This window comes from Gavia stellata, chromosome 2, assembly GCF_030936135.1.
Source record: "Gavia stellata isolate bGavSte3 chromosome 2, bGavSte3.hap2, whole genome shotgun sequence".
In the NCBI taxonomy this organism is placed as follows: domain Eukaryota; kingdom Metazoa; phylum Chordata; class Aves; order Gaviiformes; family Gaviidae; genus Gavia; species Gavia stellata.
In genome coordinates this window covers 13,938,125-13,958,456 of record NC_082595.1, presented here as the reverse complement: position 1 = coordinate 13,958,456, position 20,332 = coordinate 13,938,125, and the positions used below count along the sequence as shown (strand labels likewise).

General features: G+C 47.3%; 2 protein-coding genes across 2 annotated transcripts in view; both read left to right on the top strand.

Moving 5' to 3' along the window:
- THADA (THADA armadillo repeat containing) overlaps positions 1-10,033 on the top strand; it is a 166,465-nt gene extending 156,432 nt beyond the window's left edge. The window contains exons 37-38 of the mRNA XM_059835931.1: positions 7,932-8,098; positions 9,286-10,033. Coding sequence (XP_059691914.1) covers positions 7,932-8,098; positions 9,286-9,624 — 506 coding nt within the window. The 3' untranslated portion in view covers positions 9,625-10,033. The remainder of the gene's footprint in view (positions 1-7,931; positions 8,099-9,285) is intronic.
- Positions 10,034-14,409: 4,376 nt separating this feature from the next.
- Positions 14,410-17,358, top strand: ZFP36L2 (ZFP36 ring finger protein like 2). Its single transcript, XM_059834030.1, has 2 exons — positions 14,410-14,628; positions 15,240-17,358. Exons 1-2 carry the CDS (start codon positions 14,578-14,580, stop codon positions 16,659-16,661), a joined length of 1,473 nt encoding a protein of 490 aa, XP_059690013.1. The 5' UTR covers positions 14,410-14,577; the 3' UTR covers positions 16,662-17,358.
- Positions 17,359-20,332: the final 2,974 nt, after the last annotated feature.

Here is a 20,332-nt window from a genome sequence, read left to right as displayed (position 1 = left end):
TTAAAATCAGTGGCTTTTGCAGTGGGAACTTTATATTACTTACTTCTTTTTAAAGAATTACATAAGAATGTGTAATCACTGTGACTTTTTACTTTGTATTCCCAACTTTATTTCAATAGCTTACAAGTTGTTCTCAGCCCACTTATACAATGTTAGATCATCGGATGGATGAAGGAACCATTTGCTTTGTAGAATACAATGCCACTAATTAGAGTTGAAAGTGAATGGACTGAATTAGAATCAGCTCATCCATCAAAGACTGGCTACTGATTATTTACTGACAGCGCTTCATTTAGCTCTATTAATTACACAGTGGCACCGTTATGTAAAGGTTATGAGTTGTTACACTTTTGAAAATTAAGACAGAATATGTGAAAAATAATTGTATGTTCTCAGTGCTGGAGTCTGAAAGTGGTAAATGTTAAATGGAGTGTTCATGTGAATAATCTATTATATGTTTTTTCTTAGCAGCTTTTTAATTGCAAGTGAGTAAACAGGAGGGCAGCTTACAGATCTTGATAGGCTCCTTATGCAATCTGCGATGGCCATGGCTATGACTCCATAGCAATGAAGGAAAGCCTGCCTTTCAATTACTGCTTTAAAAACACCTTTTACATATGAGTGCTCTGCCCAAATTAGATTGGTTTTCAAGTATTGTGGGGAGAAGAATTTTGTGTACACTCTTCTATATTGATTACCCACCCTTTCCTTATTCCTTTATCCCTTAAATAACAAACCTTTCACCACCATTCTCCAGATACTACTCTCAAATCCCAGCTATGATACAGAGATAAATTTGTCTCCTGTGTTCCTACAGCAGAGCTGTAACATACATCTGATTCACATTCAGTAGTCTTCATCAGTGCTAAGCAAAAAGTTCCTTAGTTGGAACATGCCAATAGCAAGAGTCTTCAGTCATATATTTAGTTCTAGTGATACTACTTTTGAAACTGTGAGTATTGATCTTCATTTTTCTAATAAATACATAATTTGAATTAAAAAACATACTCACATTCTCATTGGCAATGTTTTAAACAATTAGCTGAATAATATTATTTTTTAACTTTGCAAAAGGAAAAGCATGATTTCCCTGGGTTTACGCTGGGGGTATTGGTTTTCTGCTGTTTAAATTAGAAAATGGCTTGGGGGGGAGGTTCTGTAAAAGCAGTAATGCAAGTGGTAAAGTCCAAACGCTCATTTCCTCTGTAAGATCTGTGAGCTGTGGTTGTTTTGTAATAAAACCCTTTGAGTACAAGAGGCAAGGCTTGCATCGGTAAAGTTTATGTATGCATATATATATTTAAAAAGAGGGGAAAAAAAAGAATCCTGTTACTGAGTTGAAAAGTATTGTTCTGTTCACATTCCAAAAAAGGGCTTGAAAAGATGATGTATATGTGTGTGCTTTTTTGTTCAAGAAGGAACTTTATAATTTTCTGCTCAGTCCTGAGCTGTAAGTTTCTGTCATAATCAGACCCGTTATTAACTCAGATCTGTTTATAATCAAAGTCAAAGCTGAGAGCGGTGTCATTGCCGCTTTGCTCGGTGACTGCAACTATTAAGAAATTAGTTTTGATTAGTTTGTTTTGTAATAGTGTTGTGTTTTGACATTGTGTTGCATGATGTCAGGAAAGGCCTCTTTTTAAAGTCATCCTGAAAAAGCATGGCTATAAAACAGACTCAGGCAGGGAAATGGAAAACAGATGAAGTAGTTGTACGTCATCTAGGGAATGATATTTCTCGAGAGGATAGAAATGATCTAATCGCCTTTGATTTTATGAAACGCTATAAAAAGGCATCTGCTTATATATTCAATTTTACGTAAATGGTCATTTTAAAAAGTGGAAAGTTTGATGTTTGTAACTTAAATTGACACAGTGCACTGAACAAGCACCCTTTCAAAAGCCATTTTCCAACTGCCTGGGTGCAAGTTACCATTTCTGCGTTTTCTTTTTTTGTTGTTGTTGTTTTACTTCTCAGTTGTTCTCTTTTAATCTTAGTGCCCAGAAGGATGATAGCACTGTAACATTCTTTGTGGAGACTGAGTGGGTATGAACACCCCTTTACTTTCTATCTACTGCTACTGCTTTTCTTCTGTCCTGTTGTTTTTCTGGTGGCAAGACACCTGTGTGTTGCCTTGCTGTGGAGTTGCACAATTCCTGTCTAGCTCAAAGAAGAACATATAAGCAGGTTATTTCAACATAAGAAATTCCGTTTCTAACCTCACATTATTTACCAGCTTATGTAACTCTTGGGTTGGGCCAGGGGGTTTTTGTTCTTTTTTAAATTTGAAGGCTTTTGAAGTTTGTGAAGCCTATGCATACATAAACACAGTATTTTAAGTAAAAAATGTATCTGCAGCAATGCCTCACTCGGTTCTCTTATATTTGGTATATCAAGAATAGGGGCAAACTTGATTATTACTTAACACCAAAAAGAAGAAACCTTCAATGCAACAAAAACGGATTAGTGATTCAATAGGTGAAATTTTCCATTTGCAAATCTAACATTGCAGGTATTAGTGACTGTGATGCTGGACCTGCCATCATTTGGATGGGAACCTGATCTCTTGCTTGATATTTATCATCTTATTGCGGTGGTGTATCAGAAAACCCAACATAAATCTCCAGTTTTGTCAAGCAATCATTCAGTGAGCTTTGTTGTTTTAAATGTCCATGCTTGTCTCTGAAGCAAGAATACTATCTTATTTTACCAGGGTGTTATGAGGTACTGTACTGATAGTGATGTAGTCATGTTTATACCTAGGTAGGCAGCACTTTGTGCAAAACCGTAAAAAATATTTAGAGTATACCTGGTCTACCTAAAATACTTTCTGCAATTTCAGTTGAAGAACTTACCCTATATACTTTCCTTGAAAACATCCTTGCTGTTGGTACACTGTTCTTTGTGAGGCTTTCTCTCGGGACTGTTACACTAAGCCTTCTTGTAGTTTTACTTGTCTTTATGTTTGTTCTGAACACAGTATACCTTTACAAAAATTGCATTACTCTTTGATCTAAAATTAACTTTAGTTAACAATTTCCAGTATAAAACCAATTACAAAATGCTTTGTTAGGCAAGGAATATGTTGCTTCTCTATTTTGTGTATATTGTATCACGGTTGTCCTTAAAATCTGTGTATGTTCTTAATACATCCTTTCAGTTCCCTATAATATCACCGAGGCTTTAACAGAGAACAATTGTATAGTTGGAGGACATGTAATAGGCTACTAGAACAAATATTTACATCTGGCATGATCAAAGCTTTTGGAATATATGAATGTGTATGTGGGAGGTCTAATTTTTATGTGGGTGGATTCACAAAGAGTAAAACACTGCAGTACTTAACCCCTTTCCCTTTATGAAAATTCACTTCCTCAAAATGAAAAAAACATGTAGTACCTGATTCTTATCTTTTGTTTTTCATTTCAAGGAGTAGTATTAATTCTTCTGCTTGTAAGTACTTGTTTAAGGCGTAGAGAATTTTTTTTTTTTATTTCAGCCCCTGTAGTGGCTTATTTAGCAAGATGCTTATCTTGCTCGTGATGTTTTTGCATGTAAGAACATATACATGTTTTAGAATTTAAAAAACTGATCATTTTAACACCATTTAGATAGTCTGTAGACCTGTTGTGGTAGGAGCACTACTGTATTTTCAGTGTTTGGTAATAGCTATGTCTTCAGGTTTGATTTCTGCTGGCTTAGTTCCTGTGGCAGCAATCAGCTGTGAGTGGCTTCTAGAAATCTGTCATTTGAAATTTTTTATTCAGTTACTTTAAATAGTTACTTACATTATGAAAGGCTATAAATACTCAGTCATTTGAATCATCTCTGTTAGTGTTTTGTTTACATGACTCTGAGGGGGAAGTTTCGGATTATAGCTGACCTGAGCTAACAGCTTGCTGAATGGGGAGGTCCTGCTCTCCCTTTGGCCTCTTTCCTTGTCCCTGCTGCCCTGTGATCTGCCCTTCCCCAGCTCCCAGCGGTACCAATTCTGACTGCAGGGCAACCAGTCCAGCCTGCCAGCCCAGCAGAAGAACCCACATGCCGAGTTTCCTGCCAGGTCGTATTCTGCTATTCTGAGCGTTAATTTACCAGGTGATCAGCAGAGTACCTGAGCTGGCTGGAGGTAAGCATCAGGAGCCCATGGCCCGAGGGGGCTGTGGGGAGAGGAGAGCCACCAGCCCTTTTTGCCCCTGGTGAACTTCCAGCTTGCTCAGACCACTTTCTGAAGTCATAGCGTGAGTCATGAACACAGCATCATGTGTAATATGGGGCTTCATGAAAATTAGCCGTGTTTCACAGGCAGATGATGATGTGAGGAGCAGTTCTTGTAAACAGTTAATACATCAGTGAAGACACGTACATTTATTTTTAGAAGACATACACCTTTTATGGGTATCTTAAAAGATTCTGTACGTGCTTACAGCATCCATTGCTGTTACTTGTAGAGCTGGGGGGTCATCAAAGCAATAGAACGTTTTCCCCTCTGAAAGCATTTTTTACCTATTAAATCATGGGTATATATGTAACTTTGCTTACTGTTATTTATCTATATTACTTCAGCACTCCAAGCTTAGGGAGTTGATACACCTTTTTTGGATACTTGCACCATCTCTTTGTTGTCCTTGTGGCAATGGTAGTCCCCAGATCTGATCTTGAACTACTCTAGCGTCAAGTATTTGTGTGAACTGGTAACAAAGTCAGTTAATGTCAGTGCGCTCTGAAAGTAACAGCGGCTGAGGAAGTGATTCAGAAACCGTGGAGCCATTCTTGATGCTCTGCAGTAGAGGGATGGGTTGAGCAGGTGGAAGTGACAATTCTTCATCTGCCAGCGTTTGATCTGTTGTTGAATCTGCGTCAACACCTCAAGTACCAGGAGGCCGCTGTGCTAGCTTCTCTAGCGCAAAACCCAAGGTAGGCAGGCTCTACCCAATTTTTGAAGCCTAAGTTTCAGCATTATCAAAGTGATGTTGCTTTCTTTTTCTCTGGTCTCAACATCAGAACTGATGCATGAGTTTGGTTGATCAGTTAAATGGTGTATGCAGTTCACAGAATGGCGGTCGGCATCTTCTGGGTCAGTACCGTGCTCAGGGTCTTCACGTTTTTCCTGTGTGTTACACCTCCTTTATATGTTTTTCTCATAATTTTTTCTCTTCTCTTCTTTGCAAAAAAAAAAAAAAAAAAAAAACCAAAAAACAAAAAACCCCACACCCAAAAAACCAACCATGAAAAAACCCAGAAAAAAACAAAAAAAATTACCATTTCCTTTGCTGTGACACAAGGATTCCCTACAAGATTGCTGTGCTATGTGACCACAAAACTGCCTTTTATTCTGTGTCACGCTGTTGAAAAACTGCTAGCAAGCGAGTTCAGTCTAAGTAGTACCTCAGCGTTGCTTGTTTTGCTACCTCTTGGTAGTTTTCAGCACGTTCACATAATAACAGAATTAGAGGCCCCAATGTATGTTTTAGTGCATTTCTCAGTAGTCCAGTGTTGTCATTCACAAAGAGAGCATCACCATATTTATACTTAAGGAGTCTAAAAAGGGAAAAAAGGCCCCAGAAAAAGGCAGGTATTTTAAATATCTGCAGTTGTATCTATAATCAGTCCTCTGAAGCAACAGGTAACTTCAAGAAGACAGCAGTGGGAAATAACATGTTTGGCTTTCAGTTCCCAGCATCACTTAATTTGCTAAATACTCAAATACAAATAAAGTGACACAAGCGAGAGACATTACATAAACATTGACGACTATAGGCATTCAGTAATCACCCGTAAAACTCTGAACGATCATCAGAATTCAAAAGAGCTGGGTTTAAAATGTTGCATTTCGTAAGCATTCGTAAGCAGGATGTTTGTTTCAGGCTCAGAACGCCACGCTCCATTTTAATTTCTATTTTTCCAGCTCCGAGGATTGCCAGTATTTCTTAGGTCCCCATGGTGCTTGAATAAAACTGTGTTTTCTACCTGAGCCTCTGCAAATCAAAACAGAGAGGACAACCATTGTACCGGTTCTTTAGAGTATCAGACTGGTACCAAGTAGGTCACAGCAACAGAGAAAGCAAGGTGGTGTTTTTTTTTAAAAAAAAAGTCCTGGAAAGAAATGCCAGCAAAAACGATACCTCAAAACTCAAAAACCCAATACCTACAATAAATGGTGTGGGAATGTCACACTGCACCCCTGCAAGCTCTCCCTCATGGACAAAGCTGAGGGATGAGGGATAGTGTGGTAAGTCCTGACATGAAGAAAACAGATTTGAACATTTGATTTTACTGTCTAGCAGAGACAAACTGCATATGTAACATTATTAGTGTCACCAAGAGATTGACTGCCTGCCTTCCTGTTGCTTGTTCAAGGAGATTTCCATTTACCCTCATCTAACTCCAAGATAAAGAAGGGACCATCTGTTCTTTCTCCTTCACTCCCTTCCTTATTATGGTCCTTTGTTCTCATGGTCTCAAATACTAATTCATCCTCCTCAGTGTCCTCAGTTCATTGCCTCATCTGTCAAATACCATGTACTCATCTTTCCGTCAGTCTCTTTTGCCCTTAGTTGTTTCCTGCACTTCCTTATTCCTTGGCACATGTATTTGCCTAGTCCTGGTGGTTTACTGTACATTTCTCTGCTGTGCCAACGTACTCTAGAAAACCTGCAGCTGGCATGAGGACTCGGGAGGTGTTACAGAATAGAGGTCCATGCTGCAGCTCTTAACATGGGTTGTGAAGGACAGGTCTCAGCTGCACTGCTGTGCCTCTTTCATGTCAGTAACTGTTTTCCTTTGTGAGAGACGCTTAAATACACTCAGATGCAAAAAGTAAGGTTTGCCTTCCATGTCTGTATGGATTTTTACCACGTAATTCTGACTCTGCTGTGTTGTCTGCTTGCAAAAGACAGCCTTCAAGAATGACATGTCCCTGTGACATCACTACTTAGAAGACAGACCATTCAGTGAACAGTTGTTCATTTGCTGGTGACTATGGACAAGGATGAATTTTGCCAAAATCCATTTTACAGTAATAGGGATTTTACAGGGCCTTGTTCGTTAGCTCTCCTCCTCCGGTCCTCTTCCCGCATCCCCATTAAAAAAAGAAAAATTGCATTACTGTTAACCAATGGTGAAACTCGTACCTGTGAACGCAGTTGTTGGAGTTCTCATGCAGACGGGGCTTCTGGCAGTTTTATGTACTCCGTTATTGAGGGCAGCCCTAGGAACCACACAGTTAAAACAGCACATGCCCAAATGAGAGCAGTGGGGAAGTTTAGGGAAGAAATATGGTGTGGATGATGGCTTTGTGTACGTTTCTGGCATGAGAGCAAAACCTGTATAAATATAGCTCTGTGATGGTATTGTAAACACTGTCTGCCTTTCCCTTCTTTAACATCCTCTCTAAGTCTGTCTTGCATGCTTGATCTCTCTTACGTGTGTGTGTGTATATATATATGTATATCTTACTATATATAATGAGATTGCACACCAAATAATGATTCATTTTCTATCCCTGCCCTTTAAAAATATATAATGTGCTGTAGGTTTTGAGTTCCAGTGAGACATCAAATCAGATCTAAGGCATAGCTGCAATTTTGCAAAAATAGTCACCATGTAATAGTGTCAGGACTGTCCCTGGAGATGTTTCTAACAGACATCTTTGTATATTTAAACCCAAATTAATGAATGTCACTACATGGGCAGGAAAAAAACCACAAAGCATCAGCATTTTCAGTTGCTTCATGTATTATTTTGGAATTGAGAAAAGGCCCCAAGTGGCACAGAAGTAAACAATCATCTAACTTATTTGCAGTATAATTCATCATTCTAAATGTGTTTGTGTAAATTCAGCATCTGTTTTCAAGAAATCACTTTTGTGCTGATTTTATTTGAAAATGTTTATGGTCTTGCTATATGGTGTTACGCATATTTTCTCTCAACAGAGTTTGCACTTAGGATAGTGAATGCTCCAATGGCCTTGGATTTAGCGTTTGGCATACTGTGTGAGCTGCTCCAGCGGTGGGGGGAGATCCGTGCTGGTGTGCTGATCCTGCTGGAGTGGCTGCTGGGAGACAGCGATCTGAAAAGAGACTCGGAGACTTCAGCCCCGGTAATTTTAACAACCAGTTGCTGTCTCATGTTGGGATCTCTACATTTCTGCAGTCTTGCGGTAGGAATCGAATGAAATATCTCATCTGATGAAGCCAGATGATCACTACTCCAGTATTAACTGATTTACAATTTAAAATAAAAATTCACATGGACAGTAGAATAAAAATAGAGTTTGATGTCTGTTTCCTGGCAATATGAGCATAAAATTAAAGAGCCCAATGAGCAAACTTTGAAATAAATCAAGAGTTACTTAACAAGTCGTTGACTGAAACATTTTGAGGCTGTAACTAACTGTGTTCAGTATCATTGCAGATGATGGCTTGCCTTGAATTTAAACTGCTGCTGTGGGTGCCAGGCACATCTAGCATTCAAGAACAGTGCTCTCCCAACTGCTGGCTTTTCCAGAAATGTCATTTAAATATTTGGTAACTTTGTGCCATCTTCCATAGGACTGGTTCTGCATAGCACACAAAGCAGCCTCGCTCACGTCAGTCATTGTCTTCAGAAGGATTATTTATGTAAAGAAAAAACTTCAGCATGCTGGTTCTGTAAAACCTAGCGCAGTATTATACACTGTGCTCTCTTTGTCTTGAAGAGAGACCAAAAAAAAATCAAAATAATGCTGGAAGGTAAACCGGAAGGAGGAGGAGCAGCTACATCTTTGAGAAGTTTGTTGATAATTAATATGACCCATGAAATATATTATGATTCTTTTCTTAAGTCTTTGGTTTAGGTGTGCCTTTCTGATATTTCACTGACTGATACAATTTTCCTTTTTCATTTAATCCACTCAAAAAGCTCCATGATACAGCAAATTACCATACTGGTTATAGAGAGGTCTCTGTGAAATATAAGACAGTTTCACAGGGGAAGGCAAGCACATGTTAAGGATTAGGACTACTATTTACTTCCACTGTTTCCCAAGAGTTATACCGTAACTGCCTGATTTTTGAAGGTAAAATTGCTTTGGCAAAGTAGGAACCTTTTTTACTGCGTCTTCTCAAACCTTTGAAAAATTATGCGTATGAATTTTTACCTTTTTTTTTAATGTAAAGAAGCTGTTCTGTAACAGCCTCTGTTGTCATTATTTCTATATATATTTTCTTTCATATCTTTTATAATTTTCTCATTATTATCAAGACCACAAGTCTTTTTCTAATCACTGTTGTTTTTCTTTTTGTTAAGGAAGAAGATGATTACCTGTTTGATAAAGGGGAAGTGAATTTTTGGGCAGAGAAGTTGACTCATGTAAGACAACTTAGTAAGCACCTTTTACAGCTTGTAGCAATGACTCATCTAACTTTACCAGATCACAGAGAACTTAATCGACTATCAAGAATGGCTCTGGACCAAGCCCAGCTCGTTGAACACCTTCTTAGAGCACTACCTCCAACTCCAGAATTTTCTAAAACTGCAGAATTCACAAGATTGGCTATTCAAAATGAGAGAATATCAGTCTGCCTTAAAATATTAAATCTGCTGAAGTCTGACAATACTTGCAAAAATGAAAATCTGGAAAAGTAAATGACTAAAAGTTCATCCTCAGGGAGGTGCGCACATGTTACTGGATGGGCAGGGAGACTGAATTCTGATGATGTTTGAGGAATAAGGGATTGCTATAATGACTCCAGTAAACCTGCAACAAACTATTCAGTGTTCAGGCTAAAACCACATGTTTTTATATGTGAGTCCATTGATTGGGGTTTTTTTGGATTTTTTTTGTCAGATGAGCTGTGGGAGACTGTTCCTTTTAAATGCATTTGCTAATTCCATTCAGCTGAGCATGGTTTATTATAGCTACTGTAGGAAGTAAAGCAGCAAAAGCTAATATTTTCCATTCATCCAGGTGCAGGCCACCTGTAGTTGTGTTACGTTTTATCCCACATTTTTACCTTCTGTATTTTAATACCAAGAAAAAGTTGATTTTTTTTGTGTCTCCTTTCAAGATGTAGAATATTAAATTAATGTGGTATTTTTTATTTTATTTTTAAGTGTTTCTAAAAGAAAAGAAACAAACCTTGGCTTCTTTGTCTATGACAATTTTTAGACTACATTTTAAATTTTACTGCATTTTCCTCTGGAGGAAGGCAAGGATTCTCACTTTGCTAGGAACCTTGTTTTGCATGTGGAAACAGCATTAGTTAGACTTCTGCATGCCTCTTTTTTCCCTGTAAAGCAAAGAACTACTTTTATAAAATTGCTTTAAAATGAAGACCGCTGTCTTCAAAACAAAGCAGCTGTTCCATTGCGAACAAAACAGTTTCATTTTTGCTTCAAACCACCTTGCTCTGCAAACAGTCTTGGAAAGTAAGGTCCTGCTCAGTAGAGTTAGGTCCGCAGAAGTGTACCGAAGTCATCTTGTGCTGCAGCACTCGCTTTCGGGAGATGCTGTCACCAGCGCGGTGCGCAGGTGAGGCAGCTGGGGGGAATATATCAGGTGTGCAACGGTGTCACTGTCTGAAACGCAAAAATGTTTGTTGTGCTTTGCAAATGTGTTTTTCTGGGAACTGAAATTGGGTTTCAGTGTGAAAATGAGACACGGAAAATAAGTATTTTATTTGAAAAGGGTGTGTTACGTTCCGTTAGCCAAGGGCTGTGACTTTACGGTTGGCTCTGGCATAGCTGGGCACAGCCAAAACAAAGATGTACGTCGGTACCCGTCGCTGTGTCAGTCTCCTTGGAAGGGTGACACGTCCGATGAACGACTGATTGCTCTCAGTCTCTTCGCGGAATCGTATCTTGGCGCAGCTTAGTCCTAAGTCCCGGTGATGATGATGGAGGTGATGAGCAGTTCTCCCGCGGCCAGGCGCTCTGCCTGGTGCGGCGCACGCCCAGCAGGTGGCGCCGCAGCACCGCCGCACAGGGCCGCGCGCCCCGGCCGGGCTCAGGGCCCGTGGAGCCTTCAGCCGCGGCGGGGCGGGGCGGGGCGGGGCGGGGGGGCCGCGCGCACTGACGGGGCGCTGCGGTGCCCGATTGCTTCCCGCTTCTTCAGCTTACGACTCTGCTGCAAATGAGGATAAGCGTCCGAATTAGGGCTCGTGAACGTCTGAAAACCGCGCAGGGCGAAGTCGCTGCTGGAAAAAAGATGATTTAGGAACCAAAGTTTAAATACCTCCCGTAACTTTCCAGGATTCAGGGTGACTCATATAAGTAATTTACAGTGAACCCTGAGACGTCAGCAGGCAAAAGGGAAATGTTGGATTCCGAGGTGAAAAGATGTTTCACAGAATGCACGCTGCCCAACTTAACAATGAGTTCGGCTAAAAATTAATTTGTTTGCATCTGTTTTGAGCTCCTGGGGAAAGAACAGCCCAGATGATGTCTGGAAGCCACTCTTAAAAATAGTCAAGACCTGTACAATTAATTAACAGCCGCTGGTTTTGCCATGCCTTTCCAACATTTTTGAACTAGTGTAGCAACAGCTTTTGTAGTAGAAAACAAACAGAACTTTGTGTGGTATCAAAATTACAGTACGGTTGTGTGACCTTGCTCATGTCAGTGGTTAGCGTAAGACCATCTGGTAACATCGGCTTTTTTTTTCCATTGGGTAGAACTTAAAATGCATATGCACGTATATATTCAGTATCAGTGAATGGATAAATGCAGGTAACAGCATAGTAGTAGATCCCCAGTGACCATAAACCTTAAGGAACTTTGTGAAGCCTTGAGGACTTGGTTAATCGGTAAACCAGATAGCTCGAAAACTCGGTCTTCCTTATCATGGTTTTAAAATGCAGCTGAAAGCTCTGTCATCCCGCCTGAGTTTATAGAGAGCAAATAAAAAAAAATTGTATCAGCGCACATACGTTTCACCACAGGGCTGGTGGCTTGAGTTACTATATAACTACTCAGTCAAGAACCTTTAAACCCTAAGCAGCAATTGCAGAAGAGGGTTAGCAAAATCTTATACCGGAGTTCTTATCTGCCCTGTGTTTGATCAGTCAGTTTATCAAAGTATTCCTCCAAATGACGATGACACATTGCTCCCTGCATGATCACCATCATGAACTGTTTACTCGGTTCACTGGCGGGCAGGGTCTGCTCTGAAGGTGATGCTTTCATCACCGAGATGTTTGGGAGGAGGAAGAGTTTCATCTCGGCTCAGTACGCAAGCAAATCCGAGCGGGCCAGGGAGGAGGTTCTGGGAAAAGGCGGACGGTGATGGGAAATGATGCGCCTTACGGCGCGCACCGGCCTCCGTCCCGCTTTCGGGGGGCTTCCCCTGCGCGGGGCAGCGCCTCGCTGCTCGGCCCGGGGCTGTAACCCCTCCGCGGGGCTGCCGGAGGAAAAGGCAGGAGGAATTCAGAGTTTGTTTTGGAAACCCCTGGGAAAGCAGAACCGGCTCCGGCGGGTGCGGTCACTAGGGGGTGGCAGATCCCCGCGCAGCCGCCTCCCGCCCGGCCGGGAGGAGGGCGGGGCTGGAAGCGGGGCCGGCTGCGCCGCTTCCGAAGGCGCCCGGCGAGCGGGGGGGACTTGCCCTAGCGAGGAGCCGGGATGCGGGAGGAAAGGAGGTTTGGGCGGGTTATCCCCCAGCTCTCGTCTTCCCCGGGCGTTCTGTCCATCTCTCTTGCTAAGCTCAGCCCTAACTTCCCAGGCCAGGCTCGTTCCTCCGTGGGTGTCGGCTCACAGGCGGTCCCGAGGGGCGTGCAGCAGCCGGGTCCGGGCTGCCGGGGGTGCGCCCGCCGGGTCCCGCCTGCTGCCCCCCCCCAAAGCCGCGGAGAGGAGGAGGAGGAGGAGGAGGAGAAGGAGAAGGAGAAGGGCGGGGGGGGGGGGGGGGGGGCAAATGGGAGCGTGAGCCGCATGGCGGCGGGGGGCGAGCGTGAAAGCCCGACGCGAAGCGCGCTAATAGCCCTCCCCGAAGTTGCTTTCCTTTGCAAATGTGTTTTCAAAGTGCAGGGTTCCTGCTGACGTGGTCAGATTTGCACCCTTGGATTTCCAGGGCCCGGCAGCCCGGCTCGGAGGCTAAAGAGGATCAAACGCCTCTGCTGGCTTTAGCAGCAATAAAACTTTACACGTCCGTCCATCTTCCCCCTTCCCGTTTGTCCCGGCGCTGAGCAAACGCGGGAGGGGACGGGGGGTGCAGGGCCGCTGCCTCCGCCGCCTTTCCCACGTCGTGTTTGCGCAGCCTTATCGGCGCGGGGGGGCGGGGGTGTTTTGCACGGCGGCTCCAGCCCGCCTTGGACGGCCGCCCGCTCCTGGCCCGGGGACGGAGCCCCGCCGGCCGGGACCTGCCGCTGCCTTCGCCCTCGTCCCGGCGGCGGGGGGCAGCCCGGCGGGAGGGCCCCCGGGGCGGCGGGCGGGGGCCGCGGCGGGGCTGGGCGAGAGGTTGGCGCAGCCCGGCGGGTCACAAGACCTCGACGGCTGCCTGGCCGCGGCGGGTGGTGGGGTGTGCAGGGGGTCAGCGTGGGAGGGGTGCGGGAGGGGGATCTGTGGGGTGAGGGGGGGTCGCACATCCGCCCGGCCGGGGCAGGCTTAACGCCGCCGCGCCTGCCCGCCAACCTCTCCCGAACTCCAAACAAAGAAAAACAAAAAAACAAAACCGCACCACGAACTCTCCGAAAGGGGGGGGGGGGGGGGGGGGAGCGGCGGCCCGCGGGGCGCGCAGCCCGTGCCCAGCCGCCGTCCCGCCGGTCGCACCCGGGCAGCGCGGGCCCGACCTTTGTTTCAAACCAATTACGTGGCAGAAGTTTATTTTCGGTGGGGCGGGAGAAAGAGGTGTCCCCGGCGCTGCCGCGCCTCTCCCACGGCACTGCGCACCCGCCTCCGCTCGGCGGCAGCCGCCACCCGCCCGCGGAGGCGGCCCGGCGGCTGCGCGGCGATCCCCGGCCCGCTGGCCGGGGCTGGGGCCGCCGCAACGGCGGGGGCGCGGATGTTTGGAGAGGGGCGCGAAGAAGGGCGCCTCGCAGGGGCCGAGCCCGACAGGCGCCGTGCTGCTCGGCCCCGGCCGCTTTCGCGCCGGGAGCCGCCCCTGCCCCGCGCCCCCCACCCCGCCCCGCCCGCGCTGCCCCTGCTGCGGGCGCACCCGGCTCGGGGGTACCGGGGGCTGACGGCGGAGCAGCACGGCGGGGCCGCCGCTCCCCGCCAGCCCGCCCCGCAGCTCCCGTCCCGCCGCCGCTGCCGCCCCGCCGCGCAACTTGGCCTGGCCCGGCCCGGGCCGGGGCGGGGCGGGCCCGTCGGGCGGAGCGGAGCGGGGCGGGCGGAGCGGGGCACCGCCCCCGCGGGCCGCGGCGGCGGCGTTTATATGGGGGCGGCGCGGGGCGCCGCGGAGTTCCCGCAGTTCGCCCGCTGCTGTGCAGCCGCCGTCGCCGCCTCGGCCCGGCACCCGCCGTCCCGCCCGCCCCGCCGGGAAGGAGACGGAACCATTTCGGATCTCAAGCAAACGGCCCCCTCCTATCTAGTCGTGGCTTTTCCAAACCCTCCGAGGAGAGCGGGATCTTTCGGTCCTTCCTGTATTTCCGACCATTACAGGATCTAGAAATGTCGACGACACTTTTATCTGCCTTCTACGACATTGACTTCTTGTGCAAGGTAGGGAGGAGCGTGGCTCCCCGGGCGCGACCCGGGCTGCCAGCGCCGGGCCGCTGCCGCGGGGTGCGGGACGGCGCTCCGGGCTGCTGGGGCCGGGGGCGCGGGAGGCCCGCGCCCGCCGGGGACGGGGTGCGCGGCTGGCTCTGCGGGCGGGTCGCCGCCTGACAGCGGGCCGGGTTAAAGCAGCGCGGGTCCTGCTGCAGGGCGGCTGATGCAAGGCTGCGAGCCTCGGCGAGGCGTGCTGCACCCCCGCTGCGGGGCCTCTGGGGGGGTTCTGAAGTTGCAGAGGCGCCGAGCCGCTCTGCCGGCGCTCGCCCGCAGGTGTTGCGCTGCCGAGAGGAACTTTTTGGAAGTTGCTCGTGCAGCAAAGCCCGTCCGGGGGCTTCTCCCCGCCCTTGCCCCGCGCGCCCTGGCACGCCAGCGCGTGCAGCGGACGCGCTGTCGGGGCCGGCTGGGCGGCGCGACCCCCGCCCCGACCACCGCCGTGCGCCCGGCGGTGCCGCGGAGGGGGCGCGGGGCGCCGGCGGGAGCCGTGGCGGTGGGCTGGCGGTCACCCTAAACACCACCTCTCTCCCCCGCTCCCTGTCTCCCCCTCCCCCCCGCCCCGGCAGACGGAGAAGTCCCTGACCACCAACCTCAGCAGCATGCTGGACAAGAAGGCCGTGGGGACCCCGGTGACCCCCCCCAGCTCCAGCTTCGCGCCGGGCTTCCTGCGGCGGCACTCGACCAGTAACCTGCCGGCGCTGGCCGGCGGTTCCAAGTTCCCCAGCCCCACCGGCTCCAGCTCTTCCTCCACCTCCTCCTCCTCCTCCTCCTCCTCGTTCGGCAGCCTGAAGGAGACGGGCTCCGGCGGAGGCGGCAGCAGCAGCCCCACGGCCCTGCTCAACAAGGAGAACAAGTTCCGGGACCGCTCCTTCAGCGAGAACGGCGAGCGCAGCCAGCACCTCATGCAGCAGCTCCAGCAGCAGCAGCAGCAGCAGGCGGCGGCAGCCGGCAAGGGGGGCGGCTCCGGCGGCGGCGGCGGGGCCCCCATCAACTCGACGCGCTACAAGACGGAGCTGTGCCGCCCCTTCGAGGAGAGCGGCGCCTGCAAGTACGGCGAGAAGTGCCAGTTCGCCCACGGCTTCCACGAGCTGCGCAGCCTCACCCGCCACCCCAAGTACAAGACCGAGCTCTGCCGCACCTTCCACACCATCGGCTTCTGCCCCTACGGCCCGCGCTGCCACTTCATCCACAACGCCGACGAGCGCCGCCCGGCTCCCGGCGGGGGCACCGCCGCCCCCCCCGCCGCCGCCGCCGCCGCGGCCGGGCCGCACCACCACCCGCACCACCCGCCCCCGCACCCCGCCGGCAGCACCGGCGACCTCCGCGCCTTCGCCCCCCGCGAGCACCCGCTGGGCGGCGGCGGCGGCTTCGGGCACCCGCGCGGCGGCGAGCGGCCCAAGCTGCACCACAGCCTGAGCTTCTCCGGCTTCTCCGCCCACCACCACCACCACCACCCGCACCCCCACAGCGCCGCCCCGCCGCCGCCGCCGCCCGGCGGCCGCCTGGACGCCGCCCTGCTGGAGAGCCCGGGCGGGTCGCGCACGCCGCCGCCGCCGGCCTCCGCCTCCTACTGCGAGGAGCTGCTCTCGCCGCCCTGCGCCAACAACGCCTTCGCCTTCTCGGGGCAGGAGCTGGGCAGCCTCATCGCCCCGCTCGCCCTCCACACCCAGAACTTCGCCGCCGCCGCCGCCGCGGCCGCCGCCGCCGCCGCCTACTACCGCTGCCAGCAGCAGCCGCCGCCGCCGCCGCCCGGCGGGGGCTGCCCGCCGCCCCCCGCCTCGCCGCCCTTCAGCTTCCAGCCCCTCCGCCGCCTCTCCGAGTCGCCCGTCTTCGACGCGCCGCCCAGCCCCCCGGACTCCCTCTCCGACCGGGAGAGCTACCTGAGCGGCTCCCTCAGCTCCGGCTCCCTCAGCGGCTCCGAGTCGCCCAGCCTGGACTCGGGCCGCCGCCTGCCCATCTTCAGCCGCCTCTCCATCTCCGACGACTAGGGAGAGGGGCCGGGCCGCTGCCGCCGGGCCCTGCGGCTGCCGAGCAAGTAAGTTAACGAGCGAAGAAAGCGAATCCTCCTCTTCTTCTTCTTTTTCTTTTTTTACGTATATACCTATCTATATATACACCGAGAGCTGAACAAAACAAAAAACAAAAAAAGCGTTTTGCGAAAGGGCAAATGACACGGACTGAACAAACCTATTTTTATAGAGAGACCTTGGAAGAAGGGGATTTTTGTTTTGTTTTGGGGTTTTTTGTTGTTGTTCTTCGGAGACAAGTTATGATATGCACCAGCAGCAGCCATTCCATCTGTGTTCAAAAAAAAAAAAACCAAACAAAAAAACAAAAAGAAAGAGCATTAGAAAAGACACCACCAGAAAGCAACAAACAATCCGGGGAGCGCGAGTCCCGCCTGTCCAGCTCCTCCAAACCTTCAGACACACACAAAAAAAGTTACAAACTAGTTTGTCTGTCAATCCAGTTCAAATAAAAACACAGACCGTAGTAAACCTATAAGCTTTTTTTTAAAAAATAAAAAGAAAGATCCAACATCCTGCCAAGAATATGCCTTGATAACAACCTTCTTTTTTTATATATCTATATATTATTATTATAACAAATGCTAAAACCTTCATTCCAAAGTTTAATATTGGTTCCATTGCCACCACTTAGTGGATGTTTGGCTTAGAACAATTTTTTTTGTTGTTGCTTTATTTGGAAGCACTCAACTGAGTTTAGTTTGTAATTGTTGGAGAATAACTGCTGATTTTTTTTTAATTTTTTTTTAGCTGTTTGAGTTGATTGCATGAATGAGTCACTGCACACAACTCAATATGAAACTATTTAACTTATTTATTATCTTGTGAAAAGTATACATTGGTAATTTGTTCATACTGTATTTATCGGGTATGATGAAAAGCAATAGATATATATTCTTTTATTATGTTTAAATTATGATTGCCATTATTAATCGGCGAAATGTGGAGTGTGTTCTTTTCACAGTAATATATGCCTTTTTGTAACTTCACTTGGTTATTTTATTGTAAATGAGTAAAATTCTTAATTTAAGAGATTGTATGTAATATTTATTTCATTAATTTCTTTCCTTGTTTACGTAAATCTGAAAGATTGCATGGTTTCTTTATAGAAATCGGTCTCGATGCTGTGGAAGTAGTTTGAGGAATTTCTATGGGTTTTTTTAGAATGTAAATGGTTGTAGCCCGTCCGAGTTGAAAAACATGAGAAAAAAAAAAAACCACCACAAAAACCAACAAAAAAAAGACTGATTTAGCAATCAGACTTCAAAGTGGCAAATCTAATTCAGACTTGTAACCAAAAAGTATTTTTGTTGCCTAACTCTGCCAATCACACTGTGATATAGTCTCAAAGTATGTAGCAATAATTGGGGGTCCCAGTATTATGTCTCACAGTGCCTTCTTGAGGGTCCATGCTTGCCTTAAATATTTCTCAACCAAATAAGTATTTTTCTTAATGCTTGAGATAATTTGAATGTAGGGATGGGTTTTAACTACAGCAAAATTTCGCCACTCTTTATTTTGTAAGAATGGAGGCCATCTTTGGATCTGAAACTTTATACAGTACATGAACATATCTTGTTTAATTGAATTCCAAAACTTGTATTTTTTTTTTCCTTATGTAGAAAGTCAGGAGTTTTTCCAAAACTTTCCTGGACGGTGGATGAATGAGCAGTAGCTTAGTTTTGTTTGTACATAGGTACAGATTGAGCACTATGTACTCTTTTGGACTACTTTAACAGAAGTATGTTTTGAATGTAACTAAAGGATAAGTCAACTTGAGTTGTAATATATTTTTCGGGAGTCAGTTCACTACAAATTGTGTGAGACTGTAAACTTTGTACTGTAAATGTTTTGTAGTTCTCCCAATAAAATTTTTTTGGAAAAAAAAAAAAAAGTAGCACTCAAACTGTTGAAGCCCTGTCTGCCAGGTAGAGAATGTCTTGCTGAACGCCACCGCCCCCCCCCAATCACAAATATGTCTAGCTACAGATTAACCAGTTTGCACCGCAGCTCCAGTCCACTCCTGCAGCAATCACTGGTTGGTGGCCAAAGCTAATAAACGCTTCCAGAAGGTTCGGGAGTATTGGTGCTAGCGGTGTACTGTATCCTGCTGCCTTTTTTTTTTTTTTTTTTTTAGTTCTTTTTTTAAAAAAGAAAGTAAAGGATCAAACCTTTGCTGCTGGTAGCCTAACAGCTGGAGTGGAAAATTCGAGTAGTGGCATTTATCAATCCCATTGCTGATGGGGATGTATAAGTATGCCATTAGCCTTCCTGGCTGGTTTGGGGTAAGGAGGAAATGGCAGTTGGGGTAATAAAAAGGCGTAATTAAGGTTTACCCTTTGTCCCAAAAAGCTTTGTTCCTCTTCACTCGCAGGAATGCGGACTTCTGCCTCAACGCTCCCATCACCCAGCCGAGGGCATATTGGTGTTAATCGGGCTAGCATTAAACCTGTTAATCAGTTTTCAGGGCTGGGGTTTCAAACAAATTACCTTTCTGAGGGTGTATTTATATAACAAAATACTGGGCAGCGTGGGGACTGTGTTCATTAGTGCTGGAGGAATTTTCTTAGCTGATAGCTCCACGGTTCGGTCCCTTATTCCAGTCAATCCCTTCAACTTTTAAGTCATGATTTCGACCAGCTTATTCTTGTTCTTTTGTCATACTACTAATAAATGTTGTTAACATTATGGCATCTCTGTGCTGCCTGGACTGCCACAGTACTTTCTATAAATACAAGGTAGAATGTAATACTGGTGCCATATGTTTGTGTAACAAACCTTGGACTGACTCTCAGTTTAAAATTAAAACAAACGTAAGCAATGTATGACAACACAGTCCAGCTACAGCAATCATCCTTTTTTTTATGGATCAGTCTGACGTTTTGGCTCAGAATTGCTCCCTTTGATTCCCAAACCAGTTTCTGAAGAAACTTCTTTTTGGCACTGCCTGCAGGGTAGCACTGAGCACGGCCGGGTCCTTCCCTGGGCAACCCTGGTACAGATTCCGTGGCTGCAAGGAGGAGGAGTTCCTCCAGTATTTCGCAGGGAGAGAGAGCAGCTGTTGGTTTGCCCCATGTCTAAGCTGATGTCTTAACTTACTTTTGGGATTTTGAAACTAATTGTTAAACTAAAACTGTGTTAATTAGGAGTGCATGTCTCATTTAGTTTCAGATTTTCTTCCTTCTGTAGGTACGTTTTTTGCTTCTCTCCCTTGCCCACCTCTTCCCCTCAGCCTGCCTTTTTCTTGACACAGTAGATAAGGACCTTATTTATTGCTATATTTCACTTATCTAGGACAGCTGTACTCCATCAACACAGTACTTTCATCTTCTCTGATGTTTTCCGTTGGCTGAACAGGATCTCGGTGAGGATGCCGGGGTTGGCTTTGTGTCTCCTGGCTGGAAGAAGAGCCCTGGAAGCTTTACAGCAGCTGCCCCATGTGGAACACAACTGCGCTGGTGTCAACGCCAGCGTTCAGTGTGTTGGAAAGTCTGCCAGGATGGGATGGGTGGCAGCCCACGAGTGTCTCCCAGTGGGCTAATGGCGTGCCAGTACGTGGGGATAGTGGGGCCTGAGCCGCCCTCTGCCCTGCTCCGAGCGAGCGATGCTCTGAGGCCAACTGCCCTGCGCCC

What these genes read in the sequence shown, in the direction of transcription:
- ZFP36L2 (XM_059834030.1), top strand. Translation starts at nt 14,578, where the DNA reads ATGTCGACGACACTTTTATCTGCCTTCTACGACATTGACTTCTTGTGC. An exon ending in ACATTGACTTCTTGTGCAAG is followed by an intron (nt 14,629 to 15,239) that starts GTAGGGAGGAGC and finishes CCGCCCCGGCAG; the next exon opens with ACGGAGAAGTCCCTGACCAC.